Raw genomic sequence first — 19,874 nt, 5'->3', positions numbered from 1 at the left:
CTGCTGCACTGGGGGGAAAGAAAAGGGAAACTGTAAGGACTTCCAAACAGGCATGGATTAAAAAAAAAAAAAAGATATTAGAGCAGGAATGAGGTGAGGTCACAAATAAACAAAAAAGGCCTGCTAGGAGAAGGCACACTGTATATGAATAAATGGCAGAGAGAAAGAACGAGAGTGGCCCAGGACCATTGCCCACCTTCCCGGGCGGTGGAGGGAGATGCTGGCACAGACCTGGGGATGACCAAGTGCAGCTCCCTCCGTCCCAGGCTGCGCTCGGGCTGTTGTTGAGCCCCGCGCTGTCTGCTGTGCTGCCTGTTAGATTATTGCCAAGGGTGAAAACATACAGCCATAAAATCTCCCTAATAAATCTGCCTTAATTAAGTCAGCTTGCAGTTTAGCCGTGGAGACTATACTTTCTCCACCCAGCTACTGCGGTTTTCCCAGGTGTGCCAGCTGGGCATTTTGACCAAGGATGGAGGATGTTACCAAGTTTGTGTGGCTGTAGCTGGTCCCATATCCAGACCAAGAAAAAGACTCATAAAAGTAGAAGCATGTATTCAGCATTTCATAATTTCCCTGCAAAAGGAATAAAAAAGAGGACCTGCTGTTGTGGATTTCCTAAAAGTAGTTTTCCCCAGGGAAACTGTAGGATATACCACAAAAAAACCCATGTGAAAATAACAGTTCAAGTAACAAAAAGCCTAAGAACAACCTGAGAACACCGTGTTTGGAAGGACGGTATTTGCAGAACAGGCCTGGAAACCTGCAAAAAGATATCTCATGGCTGGAGTATATAAGGAAAGAATATAAAGTGAGAGCTGGAAGGAACTGGGGCTCAGAGAAGCTGCAGCAGTAAGTGTGATAAAGTGACAGCAGTGCACAGCAGCCCAGTATGTCCACCATGTGTGCCGTCTGCGGTGGGGTTTCTGCCACTTGGGGAGGACGTAAGAGTTAGAAAACGCGACCAATACAACCCAAGAGGTGGAAGACCTGCCCTGTGAGCCTAAAAAGAGGACATAATATCCCCTATTACAGGGAGTACCGAGGTCCTGCTTCTACCACCCTGTGCCTTGTAGCTCCAAATACAAAAAACCCTGTGGTATAAAAAGGGCTTCTGCCAATAATTTTGTTTAAAGGCTCACGGAGCAGTTGATCACCAATGATCTCAGCAGGCACCGAGTCAACAGATAACTACTGAGTCAGCCATAAAACAGGGAGCAGCTTAATCTTGGGACATATCGTGAGATTAAACTGGAGAAGCCAAACATCCCTGTCAACAGAGAGGATTAGGAAGAGGCTGTGTTTGGCTCTATACACAGCGCTCTCCCAGCAGGAACGTGAGTCAGAGGAGTCGCTGCCAGTGGGCAGCTGGGCTCTGCCTGGGCAACTGCAATGTGCTGCTGGGGAATGGCCAAAACAGTCCCTGAACACACCAGCCGTGATCAAACAGGGTCCAGGCAGCCAGAGGCTGGCATCTGGATCCCATCTACTGAGTGAAAAAAAAAATCAGTAGTCCCCACAAACTCAGCTTGCGCGTGGAGGCTGGAGTGGGAAGTTGGAACAACATCTGAGTAGCAATCTACATGGGCAGTTTTGAAATTAAATATGATCCTCTGAGCAGCTGAGGAACATCAATAATAAAGAAAAGGGTCATCAGAAGAGACTGATGTGGGTGGTGAACAGTGAATCAACAATTCAAAGGAAGGTTTAAAAAAAAAAAAAAAAGAAGAAATACAACAAAGTGCAATATGGCCACATAAGCTTGGAAATCAGGCAAAGGATCAGATATTAAAGAAGGGCTGGAAAACACAAGGTCTTGCTTCCCTCGGAGAAACTTCTTGAGGAAAAGTATGCTAAAAGGAGGAGTTACAAGAAGCAACCAGAGTAACGCAGTTCCAGTGCCACCATTGAAAAGAGGGACCTCACTTAGCTTTTGCAGGTAAATTATCTTGAAAGGAAAAGATCAGTTTTATAAGTGAATAGTCCAAGCTTTTTCGCCTGGAAGACAGGTGAATGAGGATAAACTATTAACATCCATTTCTAGCTGTGCAACAGGCCGTGGCTGGGCTTCCTATGAGCTGCTCTGGGCTGACTGGCCTATTTAAACTTTACAACATAAACTCCTTTGCTAGAGAAACAGGGCAGCAAGCCAGGCAGGGCCTAAGAAATGGAGCAAAACCCAGGACTGTGGGCAAGGCTACCCACGTTGCCTGTTTACTGACCTGTACCAGCATGGTCAGGGGCTGGGCATCAGGGGAAGGTCCATCCAAGAAACTCATTGGCAGGTTACAGGAAAGGTGGCAGGTGGAAATTACACTTTCTTTTGTTCTGCATATGCATGGGGACAGGATTGCTAACAGGGTGGACATGGCAATAATTACTTGGCCCCACCTGCAGTACTGTATCCAGCTCTGGAACCCCCAACATAAGAAGGATGTGGATCTGTTGGAGAGGGTCCAGAGGAGGGCCCCAAAGACAATCAGAGGGCTGGAGCACCTCTCCTATGAGGACAGGCTCAGACAGTTGGGATTGTTCAGCCTGGAGAAGAGAAGGCTCCAGGAAGACCTTATTGCGGCCTTTCAATACTTATAGCAGACTCAGAAGAAACATGAGAAACTCTTTAGCAGGACCTGTTGTGATAGGACAAGAAGTAATGGTTTTAAACTATAAGGAAGCAGATTTAGGCTCGAAGACATTTTTTTATGATGAGGGTGGTGGAACACTGGCACAGGTTGCCCAGAGAGGTGGTGGATGACCCATCCCTGGAAACATTCAAGGCCAGGTTGGACAGGGCTCTGAGCAACCTGATCTGGTTGGAGATGTCCCTGCTTCTTGCAGGGGGAGTTGGACTAGATGACCTCTAAAGGTCCCTTCCAACCCTAACCGTTCTATGATTCTAACCGTTCTATGTCCCTGGTCCTTGCAGGGGGGTTGGACTAGATGACCTTTAAAGGCCCCTTCCAACCCAAACCATTCTATGATTCTGTATAGTCAGCGACCACTGTCTGGACAGTTGTCACAGCAAGTTTTATGCCAGTAGGTGCGATGAGTTGGTAGGGCAGCGCTCTCCTGAGATAGGGCCCTGCAGAGGAGTTTGGACTGTAATTTTTATAAGAAGAGACTTGAAATCAAAAGCTATGTGCAGACACAGTAAGCACTGTTCATACACTGTACCAGAACAATACTAATAAACACGTACCTCATTTTCACTGATGGTTAAATAAGATTTCATTAATCCCTATCTAATGGTTTTCCTTATAATAAACTATTCAGATACAAAGATCAGATTAAAACATAAGCTCAGGTTATTACTTATTACTTAATGAAATACGTTTTGATATGTAGTGATATAAATAATACCTGCATCTTGTTAGAAAATCTATATTTTATATTTTTATTTGCTCTCAAAGCCTTATTTTAATAGCTTTTCTTTTGTAAATGACAGTTTAGAGAAGTATGATGTTGTCTCTTTCAACAATTTAAGATATAGTCAGACTTTAAACATTGATCAAACTTCTGTAATTACCCTTCACTATGCACTGATACAGACATTGATGCGGGGAGATGATGTTTGTAATTAACTTTTCTTCCTAAAAAAGGAAAACCAAAAGCAAATGCAAGAAACGTTTCTGGTTTAGAGAATTACACAATGCAACTTCATGCTACTCCTTAAACTTCTGTACTATACGGATCGGGCACAGGCACTGCCCATTCGGTTAAATTGCCTGGTTGTGCAATTCCCCGTTTCCACTACCCCATGTGTTTGAAATGGCACAATTACATCTTTCCATTACTGCATGGGTTTGAAAAGACACTGCTGAGTAATATCAGAAAATCTGGTTTTGTGGTCTTAAGGTGCTCTGGAATGTGGAAAGCTCCGCACTTCTTGGTCTGCCACCTTTCTATTATAGCGGTAATCCCAACAATTTGTTTTTAACTGGACAGAAATACTTTCTGTATTACTGCAGAGAACTCATGCACCCCATTAAGTTTTTAAGTAGAGCTTAAAAAGAAAGACAAGCGCCACAGCAACATAGCTGGGAGTAAAGCTGGCCGGTAGCTTTGCTATGCAAGTGCTGGTGCTGCTGCTTGGAGGAGCAACGCACACATCAAAAACCCGTCTGTGCTACAGGGAAATTGCCACGGCATTCACTGAGGCAGCTGCTGGAGTGAAGCATAAGGCAATGGTAAACCATTTCCACTGCTAGTGCCAGTTTTAATTTATGGATAAAATATTATTGGGCAAGACGAGGGGAAAAAAGCACACCAAAAAAAAAGATTTCTCTTTCAGAAGAATCATTTACATCAAGGCAGTACCTGGGAACTCCTGGCTAAATTACAACCTCATTTCTTCAGTAATATCAGAGTGACAGCGGAGATTTTCCAGTCTCATCACTTTCTCCTGGGGCTGCAAAAAAATGCCTCCATTGTATGCCTTGGGAGCATCATCTGCTAAAGCCGACCAAGAACAACCAACCATGGCTTCATATGGAAAGTATGTGCGGTGATGATATTGAAAAAATTAGTGCAAGACATGATGCCAAAATTTAAACATATCACAAATGCAAAGGAAGTTTTTCACAATGTTTTAAATTACAGAGGCTTTAAAATGTTCTCTGTTGGAAAATATCTCTGTTTGTGGTGCCAACACAGACGTGTTGGACCCTCATGGAGGCCTTGCACAGTATATTAATACTGTAACAGTAGTCATCATCTAGGCTTAAGCTAAATAGATCAAACATCTAATTTGGGGGAAATTTACAGCCCTATTTTGTAGAATCTTTCAAAAAAGTAAGTTCAGCTTCTGCACAAAGCTTTCCTGTATCCACATGCAAGTATGGGCTCTTGACCTTTCCACGTTAGATGACATTTTACTCATAGATAAAGAAAAATAAGTTTCTGGATGATTCTGCATCTTATACATGTCCGCTTCTTGCGAATACAGGTCTGTAATCCAAGTAGTTGGAAGAAGTCTTCAAAGCCACATGTTAAAATACCCATTTCACCCTCATGTTCAAGAAGAAATCTCATGCCCACTAATTGCCATTTTATTCCAAGCGTCCCTCCATTTCAGTGTTTGGTGAAGGGCAATCCATCCTTGCTGAAGGAACAAAAATCTTCAGAGAAGGGGAAAATGCTGAGGGATATGCAACCCCATGGAGCATTTATGTGAATATATCTTAAGCAAGTAAGTCATGCTGATATCTAGCAAACTAGAAAACAAAGCAGTTTGATGTATTTCCCACTGAATTTTGTGGTAATGGTGCCCTTACCAACAGCTCTCCTTGAAATTCGCTCTGCTCCCATAGGAGTGGTGCAGGCTTTTCCTCACAGCCAGGAGGACATTGGGTCAATTTTTTATAAGCTTTGTACAAAAAAAAACCTGCTAGTCCAGCTGCATTTGTTCATGGCTTCACTTGCAGCTGGCTTGCAGTGGGAGTCAGCTGAAACCATCCTTGGAGCGTTTCACAACCACATATGAGCATGTGCAAACCAGAGCTGCAGAGCAAAATCTGAGGGCCAAACATTCAAGGTTGCCTTGTTTTGCCTCAAAAGGGCACTCTAGCATTTTTTTCCCCCACCAAATCTTATGAAACTATTGATGTGACAGCATTTGCTATTTAAGTCGCTGGTTTCTTTTCGAACCTCCCATTTATAAAGGAAGCGAAAGGTCTGTGTAGCCACGGCTCTGCGCCTTATGGCATCACACGCAGCAGCGGAGGATGCGGGTACTCACTCTTCGCAATGGGCAGCTTTGTATGGACATAGCAGTGAGGAATCAACCTTTGCTACTGACGTGCTCCCAGCACATGCTGTAAGTAACATTTAAGCCTTCATGAGTATTAAGATACGCAGCTAAATCTTGCCATTTGAATATTGCTTTTGTATGATTAAATGTACACATTCAAGTGAACACACCAGATTTAAGCTCCTGTCTCTCTGCTATTCCTTATTACAAGAAATCAGTATTTATCATTATTCATATATGAATGTTAGCTTGTACTCAATGGTCAAATGACTCTTCCAAATTCAAGTTGTACCATAAAAGAAAAAATTCAGAGGGGAGAAGAAAGTTCTACCTGAAAAATCACCTGTAAGAAACACCAGTCAATGGGTAACTCCCTCTAAGCGCTCTAAGCTGCACCGCCACTTAACTCTGCATAATACGCTGAAGGAGGAATTCCTTTCTCTTTCTGAAATCACAGAAAAGAACAGAAAGAAATCCTTGGCCAGTGGCTTGATGCAAAGCCTTACCAAATCAAATGTGAGTTTTCCACTGGGGTCAGTTTTTGTCTTTCCATTACTTTGACTTTCCATTTGTCTTTCCAAACTTTGACTGATTTGGAACAGCGTGCCCACGCACACACATGAAAAATGGAAGGCGCAGGCAGGCGCAGGGCTACCCTGCCAGCATGACTGGGGCTTGGGGGAACGGGAGCAGATGAGCCAGCAGCCAGAGCAAACATTCATTTACACTTGTTTACTCTAACTAGATCCAAATTAATTTGTGAAACATTCCCTTTGGGCCTGGCAGACTGCTGAAAGCAAAAGACCATTTGTTTTTCCTACTGACACTTACACTAATTGCTAGGTTTACATCTGCCAGGCTCCTCTTTTCACGGAGGGCTCCCGTCCTCCCTATCTCTGTCTGTGCACGGGTACCACAGTTGCATGTTCTCAAAGATCTTTTTGTAACTCCACACTACGGCAATGCAATCCTGACACGTAACTGTATGGGCACTGGCAGCACATCTCATCTTTATTTTGAAAAATGGAGTCTGACAATGACATCATTTTGTCTCAAAATGATTTTTCCTGTTTTTATAACAAGCACCACATGCACTATCCAGCTTCCCTAATGAAACACAGTTCATTTTTGCCTAAAAGATGGTATATATAGGATAACACAATTTCTTAATACCATTCCAATTAGATAATATGGCAACCAGAAAATACTCACATTTTAATTTTCAAACTATTATAATGACTAAACAGAAGAATAACTGCAGAATAGGGAAAGTAAATTCACACAGCAACTTTGCAAGCTGCAAACTACTGCCATTACACTCAGAAATTTAGGAAACAGAAATACTGGACTTCCCTCAGTGAAGCAGGTGAGCATTTCTCTGCATCTGCCCTTTCTTCCTTATCTTACACGACAGGTGGTTTGATTTGTAATAGCATTAAATCAAAGGCTTTGGTATGAACACACTGGACTCCTCTTCCAATAAGCAGGAGTAACTAATAGCAAAGTACGTATAATAAGGAAAACAACAAATATCAAATGGGTAAAAAAGAGAAAAACACAGTGCAACAATGATAGGGATTTAGAAAATTCTATAGGTCTACCTTGATTAAAAATAATACAGGATTTTAAAATATGCAATTGTGTAGAAAAACGCCCACAAGATTAATTCTTCCAAAATACCTCACAGTTTACCATAAAATAGTTGCTTGAACATTCAAGCAACTATTGCTTCTTCTGCTGACAGTCAAACAAAATAAATATTTGACCATATCTGCAGTAGTTCTGCGTCTTTGTAGGACTGCTGGTGTTAATTCCAAAAGAGTCCTCATAAAACACCAGGGACAATCGATCCCAAGAAGTCTATTGCATTTGAGGGAAAAAAAGTAATAGGATAAAAGGAGTAAGAAAAAAAAAAATGAAGAAAATAATTAAACAAATTAATTCAACACAATCGGGATTTGTATCTTACAAGCAGTTCAGCTCTGACAAGTTGCTCCCCAGAAGGGGTTCTTCACTGTCCAGTTAACAAACCCATTAGAAGTTCTGTCCAAATTGTGAGCTAAATACCCTCGAAGAAGTTAGTGACGGACTTTTATGATAAGCCAGGAACCAAGAGGGAGAAGTAAAGGAAAAAAGTGAAAAAGGAGAGAGGATGGGGGGCAGAGAGAGGAATCCTTCCCTCCCAGCAAACCCCGCTCCTGCCAGCAGCCCCAAGCAGTGGAGATGCTGGACAAGGTGAACGCAGCGTTTATCCATCACCAAGAGGGGTGGCCCCTCCGGACCAACAACACGAGTAGCTCAAACTTTTCTGTAAGGGATTCTTTATATGTGAAAAGTTGTGCCAATTTAATGATATTATGTTAATCTTCCCAGGAAAATGCATGGAAAAACCTTGATGCATGTTTATTTACACTCACACAATTCTAAATTTCATTTATGATTTTAGCTTAAGAAGTGAGGAGCTGCTCACTGCACAGAAGTCCTCTCTCACTCTTCAGAGTGCTCTTACCTCCACAGAAAACCAGTCCCTCATGGCAGGGCCCCACATCCAGCAGGTGGTCACCAACACATGAACTGCAGGAGAATGCACTTTATTTCTTGCCCATTTACTCCCACTGACTTCCACAAATTATTTTACCAGGGCATTGGTTTCTAAAGACATACTACGCAGTGCTACCACCAGAGTATCACACCAGAGCACAGAAATTAATACCTTCCTCATTAAAATATTTTATTCGTAAGCAAATAATAAAGATGGAGGCAAACGATCGCGTTTTAAAATATCTCAGAATAAACAGAAGTGATGCAAGCTAATTAGTTATGACAATGTCATATGCTCATAGCAAAACAGGTCTAATCTTGAAAGTAATTGGAACCTTCTATGGCCTTGTCTGAAATACAAAAACATAAATGAAATGAGGAAATCAACCCCCTAATTAATTTTCTATTGCTTAATAAGGCATCAGGAGTGAGGACTGACCTCACCAACTTCAGATGTCTAAATGCAGGTGGAGCCAGTTGCTGTGGCAATAAAAAGCAGTAGAAGAAACCTAAGCTCAATAAATTGAGCTTACAAATTTTCCTTTCTCTCCACTGATTATAAAGGAGCAAAGGACAACTTCAGCATTATGCCTCCCACCCCACGTTTCACATCCAGAGATGTGTTCTTGGCCCACCACTTATGAAAAGTGATCCAATTTATCTTAGGTCCCTTTTACTGAGACCTAAGCAGAAATAAGTGGTATTGGTATGTTCACACAGACATTTCTGCTGTTCAGCTCAAAATGGCAACTAAGTAAGTTTCCGTAACTTGTTTGTGTGGTGCACCCTCCTAAAACCAAGATTTGAAATGTCCCTGAGCTGAGGATTAGCAAAATTACAGTTTAACACTTCTGCATCTGTGCTGTGACTGAAGTTACATGACCAGTGAGCACAAACTCCGAAATGTTTAACTCAAGCAGGGTGGGTGCAATGCACTGTTTCAAGTTATTCTTACTATCTGCATAACAATACTGCCCCAAGGTTCCCACTAAGCCCAAAATTCCAGCTAAAATCAAAGTCCAACTATACTACAGGTGCATACATTCATAATCACACTTTGTCTGCTGTGGACCAGAACACACCACTGCGGCATCTGAGGATACCACGACTCCCAGGCGTATACGGCGTCCCTGTTTGTTGAGGAGGTGTGTCTCCTTTAGGAAGGGCAGCAGTAACGCATAAATGCTACATCTAAGCCACTGCATCTTTCCCTCTGTGGGAAAGCTGTAGCTACGGCTGTTAAATTAAGTACAGCTGAGTCCTAAAGAAGCAGTCCTTGCTTCAGATAATGTACAAGATAGTCATGGTAACAGAGAGGTGAACTGGCTTCCCAAGACCACTCAGATGGTCATGGAGTAGCCTGGGAGAAAGTCCAGACCAATCCACTGCACCACACTGTCTCCAAACCAGCTATTACATCACAATCTCTTATTTCTTATAGACAGGTCTTAAAATGGGGCACATATTTATGCAGCAATGTCAATGGCCAGCATCAAACATCTGACGTGAGCCGCGGGTAAAGCCACGGGCTAGCAAGTGCATGGTCTTAAAGACCAAGTAGGTCTCTGGTATGTCCTACAGAACCAGAGGCAGGGGATGAGGGGGGAATTCTTCTCTATTTACTCACACTTAGATCATCATACAGGTACAGAAGTGCCAAAGGGAGGGAAAGAAGGAGTAATTCTTTCCCCTACATTATGGGACAGTTACAGAGCTAAGTTGAAGTGACTCTTGCTGCTGTTGAGGTCTCAGCTCACCAGCCAATCAATCTACTCTTTGCTCAACTCAACCTTCTCCTATCTACAGTCAGTGCTTTACAAATTAACCTGGCTGTCACAGTGATTGGCGGGTGAGGGCTTATTTTCTCCAGTGACGAACAGCTGATGTTTGCCTACTTCAGATGCCTGCGTAAGCAAATATTGTTCAAGCGCTGAATTCCTGAGCAAGCCGAAAAATGCATTATTTAAAGCATGATTGTGTTCCAGCATTGCACAATATTAATATTGCCACTAATGCATAATAATCACATTAATAAAGCTGCTTAATGCTTACACATCTAATGCATACATATAATAATTTGATAAATTTTAACTGAACTTTTTAATAACTGTTTCCAGTTATTCATTATGTCATGACAAATTTGGACCAAAAGTTTCATTGGTCTCTACATTTGTGCATATCATTGGTTGCACATTCAGTCTCTTCTTCTGCATAACCAAAAATTTCCACTTTTTATGAAGATCTGCTCTTCATTTTGTCTCTCCTGTGAGACAAGGTGCACCTCAGTCACATTTCATTTGTTTTTTCAGTTTGGCAAGACCAGTGAGACATTCATCTCTCCATTTTCTCCTGGCATCCAGGATTTTTGGAACAACTGGAGTTTTTTCACACATTGCCTGGAACAGAAAATTTATGATGATTAAATCTCACATTCTGAGTAAAAAGTTTCTCATCAGCATTGTTTTCCTGCTTTCCCTGCGTCAGACCAAGTAACCATCCACACAAACTGTAATTTAGTCTATCACAAGCGATAGGCCACTAATTCTTTACATGGATGATTGGAAATGACTTAACCTGGACAAGAAGAAAAGTGCTGACACTTTGAGAAGGTTGGCCTGAACGTGGCAATGAAGGTGCCCTACAGAAGCATCAAAGCATCAGCCTCTTCTCTCGGTTTGCCCCACATAGCCACTGTCTAGTCTCTTTGATAATAACCTTTTATTAAATAGGAAAGAGGCAACCTGGCCATTTATGTGGCTAATAATGTGCTCTGTACCAAAATTCCTCTGTGTGTGTGTGTGTGCGTGTGTTTAAAGCTGTCATGTCTCTTCTGGCTCCTAATAAATGTAATGAGGGATACCATGTTTATTAAAAACATTTTGTCTTAGGAGTGCCAATTATAATCAAAATGACAGAGGAAGACACGTAACAAACCCAGAATTGTGATTTTTGTGGTTTATTGGAATACAGAGGAGAGAAAGTACAGCACTATTTGAGGATACAAAGGTAGAAGTCTGAACAAGTTAGCAAACAAAAATGATATTTAAAACAAAATGGAAAAAAAAAAGTATTTCTGCATGCATAATGAAAGCTCTCTTAGAAGTGCCAGTTAAATGTATCACTGAAAAGAGAAGAAAAGGTACTAAGCTCTGGCCAGACAGTACATTATAACAGATTTTCTTTCAAAGAGAAAAAGCTTTTTTGAGAGTGCAGGTAGAGATCACAAGGTCATCTTTGCCAAAATAGCACCTGAGGTTTTAGGTTTAAAGGGCAAGTGTTGAGAAACTGGGTAAAACCTGGCCCACCTGCCAATGACTGCCAAGCTGCAGTCACTCCAGAAAGTCGGGGGAGGGACGGAGGAGTAAGATAAGCAATGTTTAATGTTTTACTCTTAAGAGGATTCTTGCAACCCCATCTTTGGCATTGAAGACCAAAGATAATAAAAAGATGAAGAAACAGATGTTGAAGTGGAATCCAGCTTTCCATAACGAAACCCAAACTGTTTCACACTAATCAAAAGCTTCTAATTGTGAATAACTCCACAATTATTATTGATTGCTATTATAAACAGTCTATATTGTTTAAGCATGAAATATTTTTTTTCCTTTTTAACATAGCTGATGTTGACATTGCAAAAACAGGAACAAAAAACAGAGCAACAAAAATGCTGTCTTCCAGACAGAGAGCTTCCATATGGGAAATCAATCTGACAGCTAATCAAGAATGATTTAACACATACAAGTGCTGTTTAGAGAAGCATTAAAAAAAAGGCAACGATGAAAAGGCAGAGTTAGGAAATCAGGATATTTCAGTTAATTCCTATAATCATGCAAAATATTGTACATAGTGAGTATAAACAAATTGTGGCCTGAGAAATGTTAATAGACAAACTGGGTCCCAATTCAGCATAGTGCTTAAACACATCTTATCTTTAAGTGTGCAAGTAACCTTACCGGACTGCTCAGATGCTTAACTTAAACATGTATTTGCATGCATTACAGACTGAAGCTCTAGTCTTTAAAGTATACAAAAAACAACAAAAAACACCCAGAAGAAAAAAGCTATGGGTTTATGCAGAAAGATGGAGTAGGAGGAAGACATGAGGAGAAAAGTCATGTAGGAAAGGATTTGGAGCTGTGGGTGTTATGGTAGAGGACACAGGACAGAAGTGGTAGGAAATAGCGTGGAGGATTTAATGTCCGTAACCCACAGCTGTCAGCAGTTGATTCCTCTGTCTAGTAATAATGTTACTCAGCTGCTAGATCACTTTTCCTTGATGTATGTCAAAGTGCTTTGAAAAGGGACTTACATGCCTTCTGTAGTGATCTCTTCATTCAAAGTACATATTCACACAAGAAATACAGACTAGATACCTCTAACAGTAAACTGAAATACTACAAATGTTAAAATAAAAGCTAATGCTTTTTTTTTTTCTGAATGTCACTGCATTTAACAACTCCATATTTACCTGACTGATTTTCTGCTCAATTTCACCAGAAAATTCTGGAACTGGTCCAAAGGTGTTCAGAACAAGTCTCATACCTTCACGGTATCTTTCACAATAATTTGAAATACCTAAAAATAAGAGTGAAAAATTGCAATTCAACAGAAATTCCTACTTAAGTTCAGTAAGGCTGCCTGTGCTTAAGCACTATCTTTGAAATCAGAGTCCAAAAAAATGTGTGCTCTTATGCTTAAGACACCTAATTGTCAGCAAGGAAAAATGGATTCTATCCACCACATTTCCACTAAAGTTCATGAAAAAACCACTTAGGACATACCTTCATTGTAAAACCAATTAATGTTACATACTAACAGGTGACGCTATGTGAGGGGTTTAGTACACAACCATGGATATACTCGTGCTTTGTTACTTGAGACCAGAAAGCTTCCCCCCTCAGAGTGCTCTCACCTCTCCTCGTCTCCTCCTGTTGGTGTGTGTCATACCAGTTGAAGCATTCCTGTTGTAACTTTTATTTATTGATCTGGAGTGTATCAAGAGCAACACGGCTCAGGGGGAAAGGGTCAAAGGCATGGTGACCCTTTGGTGGCCTCCAGTGAACGAGGAACAAATAGATCTTGCAGATCAATACCTTATACTGGAACTGGGTTTAACAACAAGGATTTGGCTTTTATGACCACAGGACCCTCTTTGATGGTTGAACACTGGCTGTTAGGGGGAGATAGGATCCACCTGACAAAGTGGAGAAAAAACATCTCTGCCAAAAACCTGGCAAATCTGGTGAGGAAAGCTTTACATTAGGAACACTGGAAAAGTAAGATTACAACTTGTAGTCAAGTGAGGAAGGGGTGTATAGGGTGGAAAGAAAAGAGTGCAAGTTAACAGGCACAACAGAAACTGCAAGAAAGTCTAAAAAAAGGCAGGAGGAGTCCACCTCTAGTGTACGTGCACAAATGCGTGCAGCCTGAGAAATAAGCAGGGGAAATAAGAGCTCTGTGTGTGGTCACACAAGTAGAACACTGTCGGAGCAACTCAGGTGTGGTGGGATGGCTCACACAACTTGAGTCCTGCAGGGGACAGAAACACACTGCAGCAAAGACAGGCAGGAAAGACAAGGAGGGGGTGTGCTATCTCTGCAAAGGAGCAGCTCAGATGTATGGAGCTATTCAGTGGGATGGACGAATGGCTGGCTGAGAGCCTGTGGGTCAGCATCAGTGGAGATGCCAGTAAAGGATAGTATCCTCCAAAAGTAACAAAAGTCCATCCTGATATTCAGGAAGACAAGTAAAGGTATCAAGAGACTGGCTTAGATGAGCTCCAGTGCAAAAAAAGGCAGCATACAGGAGGTGGAAGCAGCAACAGGCTGTGAAGGAAAAATTTAAAAACACTGCCTAGGCATGTAGGGATGGTGTCACGAAAGCCAAAGCTCAGCTCCAGTTGAGACTTGCAAAGACGTCAAGGGCAACAAGAAGGACATTAGTAATAGAAGGCTAGAGAAGGAAAGTGTGGGCCTGTTGCTGAATGGGTGGGTGATTTAGTGACAGAAGAAATAGGTAAAGCAAAGTTACTCATTGCTTTCTTTGCTTCAGTCTTCATTGACAAGGTCTCCTATGCTTCTGTGCTTAGAAGCAGGTTGAAGGAGAAGAGTTATCAGCAGTAGATGATGATCCAGTCAGTCACCATCTGCAAGAACTCAGCCCCTCTGAGACCACTGGACGAGATAGACTGTATCCAAGGATATGAGAGAAATGGCCCATGCCCTTGCAAGGCTGCTTTCTATTATATTTTAAAAATCATGCCAGTCAACGCATCAGTGTAATCATTTGAGATCCCCAGATGACTCAAGACAAATATTGCTCCCATCTTCAGAAAGGGTCAAAAGAACAATCTGGGGTTTTACAGGCCAATCAATTTAACTTCTGTTCCTGAGAAAAGCAAGGAGCAAGTCCTCTTGAAAAAAATTCCTGGGCACAGGAATAAAAAGAAAGTTATTGTGACAGCATGTAGTCACCAATGGGTACACCATGGTGTAAATCATGTCTGACTGACCTTGTTGCCTTCTGTGATAAAATTATTGGATTTGTGGAAAATAGGAAAGTAGTGGATATCATTTACCTCAACATTAGAAGGGCATTTGACACTGTCCTCCATGATATTCTTGTATCAAAGTTAGGACACTAAGGTCTGCATGCTTGGATAACTAGATGGACAAAAAATGGGTTGGATACTCAGGCTCAGAGGGAGTGGCTAATGGGTTGTACTCTGCCTGGAGGCCAGCAGAAGTGGAGTATTGCAGGAATCTATCGTGAGAACTCTACTGCTTAACAGCTCATAAAGTTTGTGAATGATACCAAATTGAGCAGGAAATGGGAGGCGGGTGTGTGTGCAGGGGGATGTGTGTGTGTGGGGGGTGTGGACCAGCGGTTATATTGGAGGGCAGGGCTGCCCTTAGACAGGCTGGAGGAATAAGCCAATACAAAACCTTAAAAAATTTAACAAAGACAAATGCAAAGCCCTGCACCTTAGAAGGAAGAGCTCCTTGCAACAACATGGGCTTGTGAACCCCAAGAACTCCTGGTCCTGGTAGGCAGAAAGCTGACCATGAACCAAGAGTGTGCCCTGGCAGCAAACAGGGCCAACAACATCCCGGGCAGTGTTAACAGCACAGCCAGGAGACTGAAGGAAGTGATTACTCCCCTTTACTCGGCACTCACTAGACTGCATCCAGAATACTGCATTCAGTTTGGGATCCCCCAATACAAGAAAGACATTGACAAACTGGAGCAACTTCAGCAGAGGCCACCAAAATGGTGGGGGCTGGAGCATTTGCCCTGTAAGCAAAGGCTGGGGGAGCTGGGCTTGTTCAGCCTGGAGCAGAGATGGCTTTGGGGGGATCTAACAGTAGCTCCCCAGTGCCGATGGGGACGTCACTGAGCAGACGGAGCTCGGCTCTTTACAGTTGTTGCATGGCAGGAGGACAAGAGACAACAGGTACAATGTGAAATGAGAGGTTCAGACTGGATACTCAAGCACTGGTGCAGATGGCCCACAGAGGTTGTGTAGTCTCCATCTCCAGGGGTTTTCAAGACTGGATGAAACCCTGAGCAGCTTGGTCTAACCTCAGAGCTGACCCTGCTGTGGACATCTTAAAAAAAAAAACAACATGTGGTCAGAGAACCTGAGAATCAGCTAACTGGTAATAGTGGGTAAAACGGCAGTCAAGTAGACCTTGGCTGAATTAGGGAAACGTGCAGCTTCCATCAGCTCCGGTAGGAATCTCAAAAAAAATTACTGTTGAGGTACTAGAGAGGAACTGGAATGATAAATGCACCAAAAAGATAAATTGGTGATTTAGCCAGAGATATACATCTAGTAGACTTTTTAGTTCTATTTACTATCACATAATCAAGAAAGGATAAGGCAGCCTTTCCCACTGTGTATCAATCAAGAAGTCATGAGCTGCACCACAACAGTAAACGAGCAATGCTTGTCTGGCAGTAAGCAAGCCGACACGAGTAAGAATGTGATTATACAGATCAACACCCTAGATTGGAGAAGGGATGTTCTGGAGAGCCACTAAAAGCTTGTGACAATCTCCCTTTTCTGAGAACCACACAGACTGAATAATTTGCCTCCTTAACTCTCTTTTTATTGGCTAATTATCAAAGCAAAGAGGAGAAAGCTGCAGAAGACAAAGGCAAGCAGTTACGGGCACCAACTCTTTCACGAAGACTCAGGAGATTGTACAGACCAAGAAGCATGAACCTGAACTGCTCGTGGTCTTATACAACCACAAAATGCAGGAAATGTAAGTGGGGTGGCCTGACTAGCACACAAAAGAATGCAACTCAGGTCAAGAGTCATTAAGCAGTCCCCTTCCTGAACAGCTTGTAGACAGTTCCCTGGAATGCAATACTGTGTGATATCAATACTGTAAAAGTCACACCTGTCTAACCCTAAATGGCTGAGGTTGAAAGGTGGATGAAGGAATGAAAACATCTGAATACTGGCAACTATGAATCATAAACTACAACCCTTATACTGCCTAACATGCCTGAAATCACTGAAGTACAGGTTTTCCAAAAGGCATCTGAGGTCAGTAAGACTACAGAGAACACTCTTGTTTCTGGACCAAAGACAGAAGGACTTTCAAAGGACAGATGCTCAGGAACTATAAAATTCCCTTTAAGAAATTAACACTCTAAAGTCATTATGACCATCAGATAAACAACTGAAAGATCAGAATGGGAGAACACATCCATTGCATGAGAGATTGGAGTATTCAATTCTCTTAAAAAATGGACTAGAAACATTCTCTAGTATCAGAAGAAAAGAGGCTCTGAGAAAAATAGAAGCCTTGTTAAGTAGCTTGAACCTATATTTGGTGCCAAGAGTGTGCCAAGCAGCATTTTGTCATCCTGCTTCCTTGATTTATCTACCCATGGAGCATATGTGTTCCTAGAACACTCTGGCATGTTCTGGCCTTCTCCAACAAAAAAGGGAGGTCAGCTGGTCATATAGGTATATTGGTGCTCTAATTATACAGAAATTTAGTATTTTGCTCAATTTTATTGATTGACACAGAGCCAGAAACCTTCAAATTGCCTAGTGGGATCCAAAACACCACTGGCAGGACATGAAATTTGGGAAGAGAAGCATTACTGTGGGATGTAGAACAGGCTGTGTGATACAATTCTATCTCTTCACTGAGGGAGTAAGCAGAGACCATCCTTCTCCACAAACACTCTACTCTGGAAGGGACCACTGGTTATCAGGGTTTACTGCCCATACTCTGTCATTAGCATAAGTGATTGTCTGTTACATCTTAACAGCTATTCTCACAGATTTTGGCACCTGAAGCCAACCCAGATCAACCTACAGGAGATATGCTATCCACATGAGAATCTTGGGAAGCCAAGACAATTCTGGACGAGACTCATGCACCAACCACAAGACAAAGATATTTACATTTCACCTTGCTCATGTGAACTTTTTCTTCTAACAGTGATGAGCCTGAGCAAAAAGTTTGCCCCCACATCATAAAACATCATAGAAAGTTCCCAGATGTAGAAGCAGAAATGACTGAGACTAAAGAGTGCAGAACTATGTGGACTTGGGTACACCTGGCTAATTCACAGCTGCTGGCAGCAGCTGTTGCCAGCTGGACAATCACAAAATAAAAAATGGCAATTCAGTCAAATATGGACATTCAAATACGGAAATTCAAGCAAATCCACATGAGCAATTGGCAATAGAAGGAATGGTAAACAGAGCAGTGTCAGTTACCAGTTATTCTGGTGTTATCTAGCTGACACAGGTCTATGACACCTAGACCAGTGCTGAATAGTTTGGGTTTGGTGCTTTTCCAAAAATCAACCATCAACCACCTGGTAAGCTTGTGGTCTAATACCATAGATCTGAGTAGTTTTGATTCTAGTACAGTCAGGAGAAGGTAGAAGAGAAGACTGTGTGCCAGAAATCTTTTTCATGAGCCTCAGTCTAAAGAGATGACATTAGTATGTTGGGAAAGCTGAACGCTTGGATGTGGCTGATCCATTTACCTGGTGAATGTGAACTTCTGAGCTGAAGATGGCCTTCAAAGCTCACTCAGCCAGCTAGTCCTGGAAATTGAGCTCCTACTGGCAGCTCACCTACAGTTTGAATGAATCAGAACAGTTTCTAGGTGGGTGTAGCTCACCAGTTCAACAGAGACATGCAAAACGCAGATTGGGTAATATAATTCATTCACTGCAGGAAATGTAGGAATGAATATAAGCCTTATGCAAAGTCAGCAAAATAGGAAAAGGTAAAAATAAAAGTCATGGGTCTAGAGAAGAGCAGCAGCATTAGTATAGTTAAGATCAACATTGTGGCTGAAATGGCAACATGCAGCTGTGTACACTGCATGCCAAACAGAGAGCGGACACTGCAAAATCTTTTGAGTCTGAAGTGAAGGAAATACACCAAAAGTTAGAATATACACATGGTCTCACTCACAGATTTCAAAAAGTAATAATTTCAGAATAGCTAACTCAAGATAGCATTCTCAGTGTGAAATGGCATGGAGAGTAGTGCAATCTTTAACTTGGTTTAAGTAACCAAAATCAACCCTATGCTGCCAGCTTCAAGAAGGCACTTGAGCAATGGGGAATATTGCTGGAAAAAAAACCACTTTGCTTTTCACCTGCAAACTCAAAACTGGCAAATATTTGACTCCATGCCTTTAGACTTAGAAGTCCTTTGGTTCAAAGGTCAGAGCTATTGCAAAGGTGGATGAGAAGAGCACTTAACTGGAGCACAGGGACAAGAAGATGGAAAACAAATACAACAGAATCCCTTTAACTTTAATCCTTGTTGATACTGCCCAGGCAGCAGCCTAAGCTGGAAGAAGTAGCATCTCTAAACAGTGTGAGACAGACAGGGCAGCACCTCGGAGCTAGAGAAACAGGAAGAAGATGGCAAATGGGGCTGTTAAAAACAATCAACATCTCTCGTTGCATCCCGTTGCTGTGCCCACATTGCATCCCACTATCTCCAACTGGAGAAAAAGAATGACACAAGATGCATTTGGGACACAGAACGAGGGGAATCAACTCACAACACAAGAATAACAACAGTTTCCTCTTGTCTATGTGGTTTGTTGGCTCCCTGTCTAAACCTTCATCTTCCTTGCGCACTCACCTCATCAATGTTGGAGGGAAGGGGCTGTGGGAGAAGCTAGATGTTGCAGCAGGCACCTGAGAACCATGAACGTAGAAGAGAAATACCTCCACGGAAGGCAGGAGTTCCTGGAATCTTCCTTTCACCATATGTTTACAACTATGGCAGAGAGTGGAAGAGGAGGAATGAGTAACAAAATGTTCTACGAGAGTAGTTGATACAGGATTATAGAGATGAAAAGGAGAATACTCTGTCTTCCTTGAAAGTCCCAAACCCACCCAGCATTTGTATAGTATAGTAGTTGTTAAAAGACTTGTACAGTACAGTAATGAACATATTATCACAAGCTAGACAAGGGCATTGATTGAAGACTCTTCAGCTGCCCATATGTATCTAGGAAATGGAAGGCTCTTTATACCACCAACAAAGGAAGAATAAGCTTCTGCTTATTTAGTGTCAATG

General features: G+C 42.0%; 1 protein-coding gene across 1 annotated transcript in view; it reads right to left on the bottom strand.

Annotated features, from left to right (window-relative positions):
• Nucleotides 1–8,813: 8,813 nt before the first annotated feature.
• Nucleotides 8,814–19,874, bottom strand: part of CRYL1 (crystallin lambda 1) — a 63,639-nt gene continuing 52,578 nt past the window's right edge. Inside the window, exons 7-8 of the mRNA XM_086739534.1 lie at nucleotides 12,759–12,865; nucleotides 8,814–10,686 (exon numbers count right to left, since the gene is read on the bottom strand). Coding sequence (XP_086595660.1) covers nucleotides 10,573–10,686; nucleotides 12,759–12,865 — 221 coding nt within the window. The 3' untranslated portion in view covers nucleotides 8,814–10,572. The remainder of the gene's footprint in view (nucleotides 10,687–12,758; nucleotides 12,866–19,874) is intronic.

This window comes from Chlamydotis macqueenii, chromosome 1 (assembly GCF_036417535.1).
Source record: "Chlamydotis macqueenii isolate bChlMac1 chromosome 1, bChlMac1.mat, whole genome shotgun sequence".
Lineage (NCBI taxonomy): Eukaryota > Metazoa > Chordata > Aves > Otidiformes > Otididae > Chlamydotis > Chlamydotis macqueenii.
The sequence above is the reverse complement of the archived record's forward strand: the minus strand, read 5'-3'. Positions and strand labels throughout refer to the sequence as shown.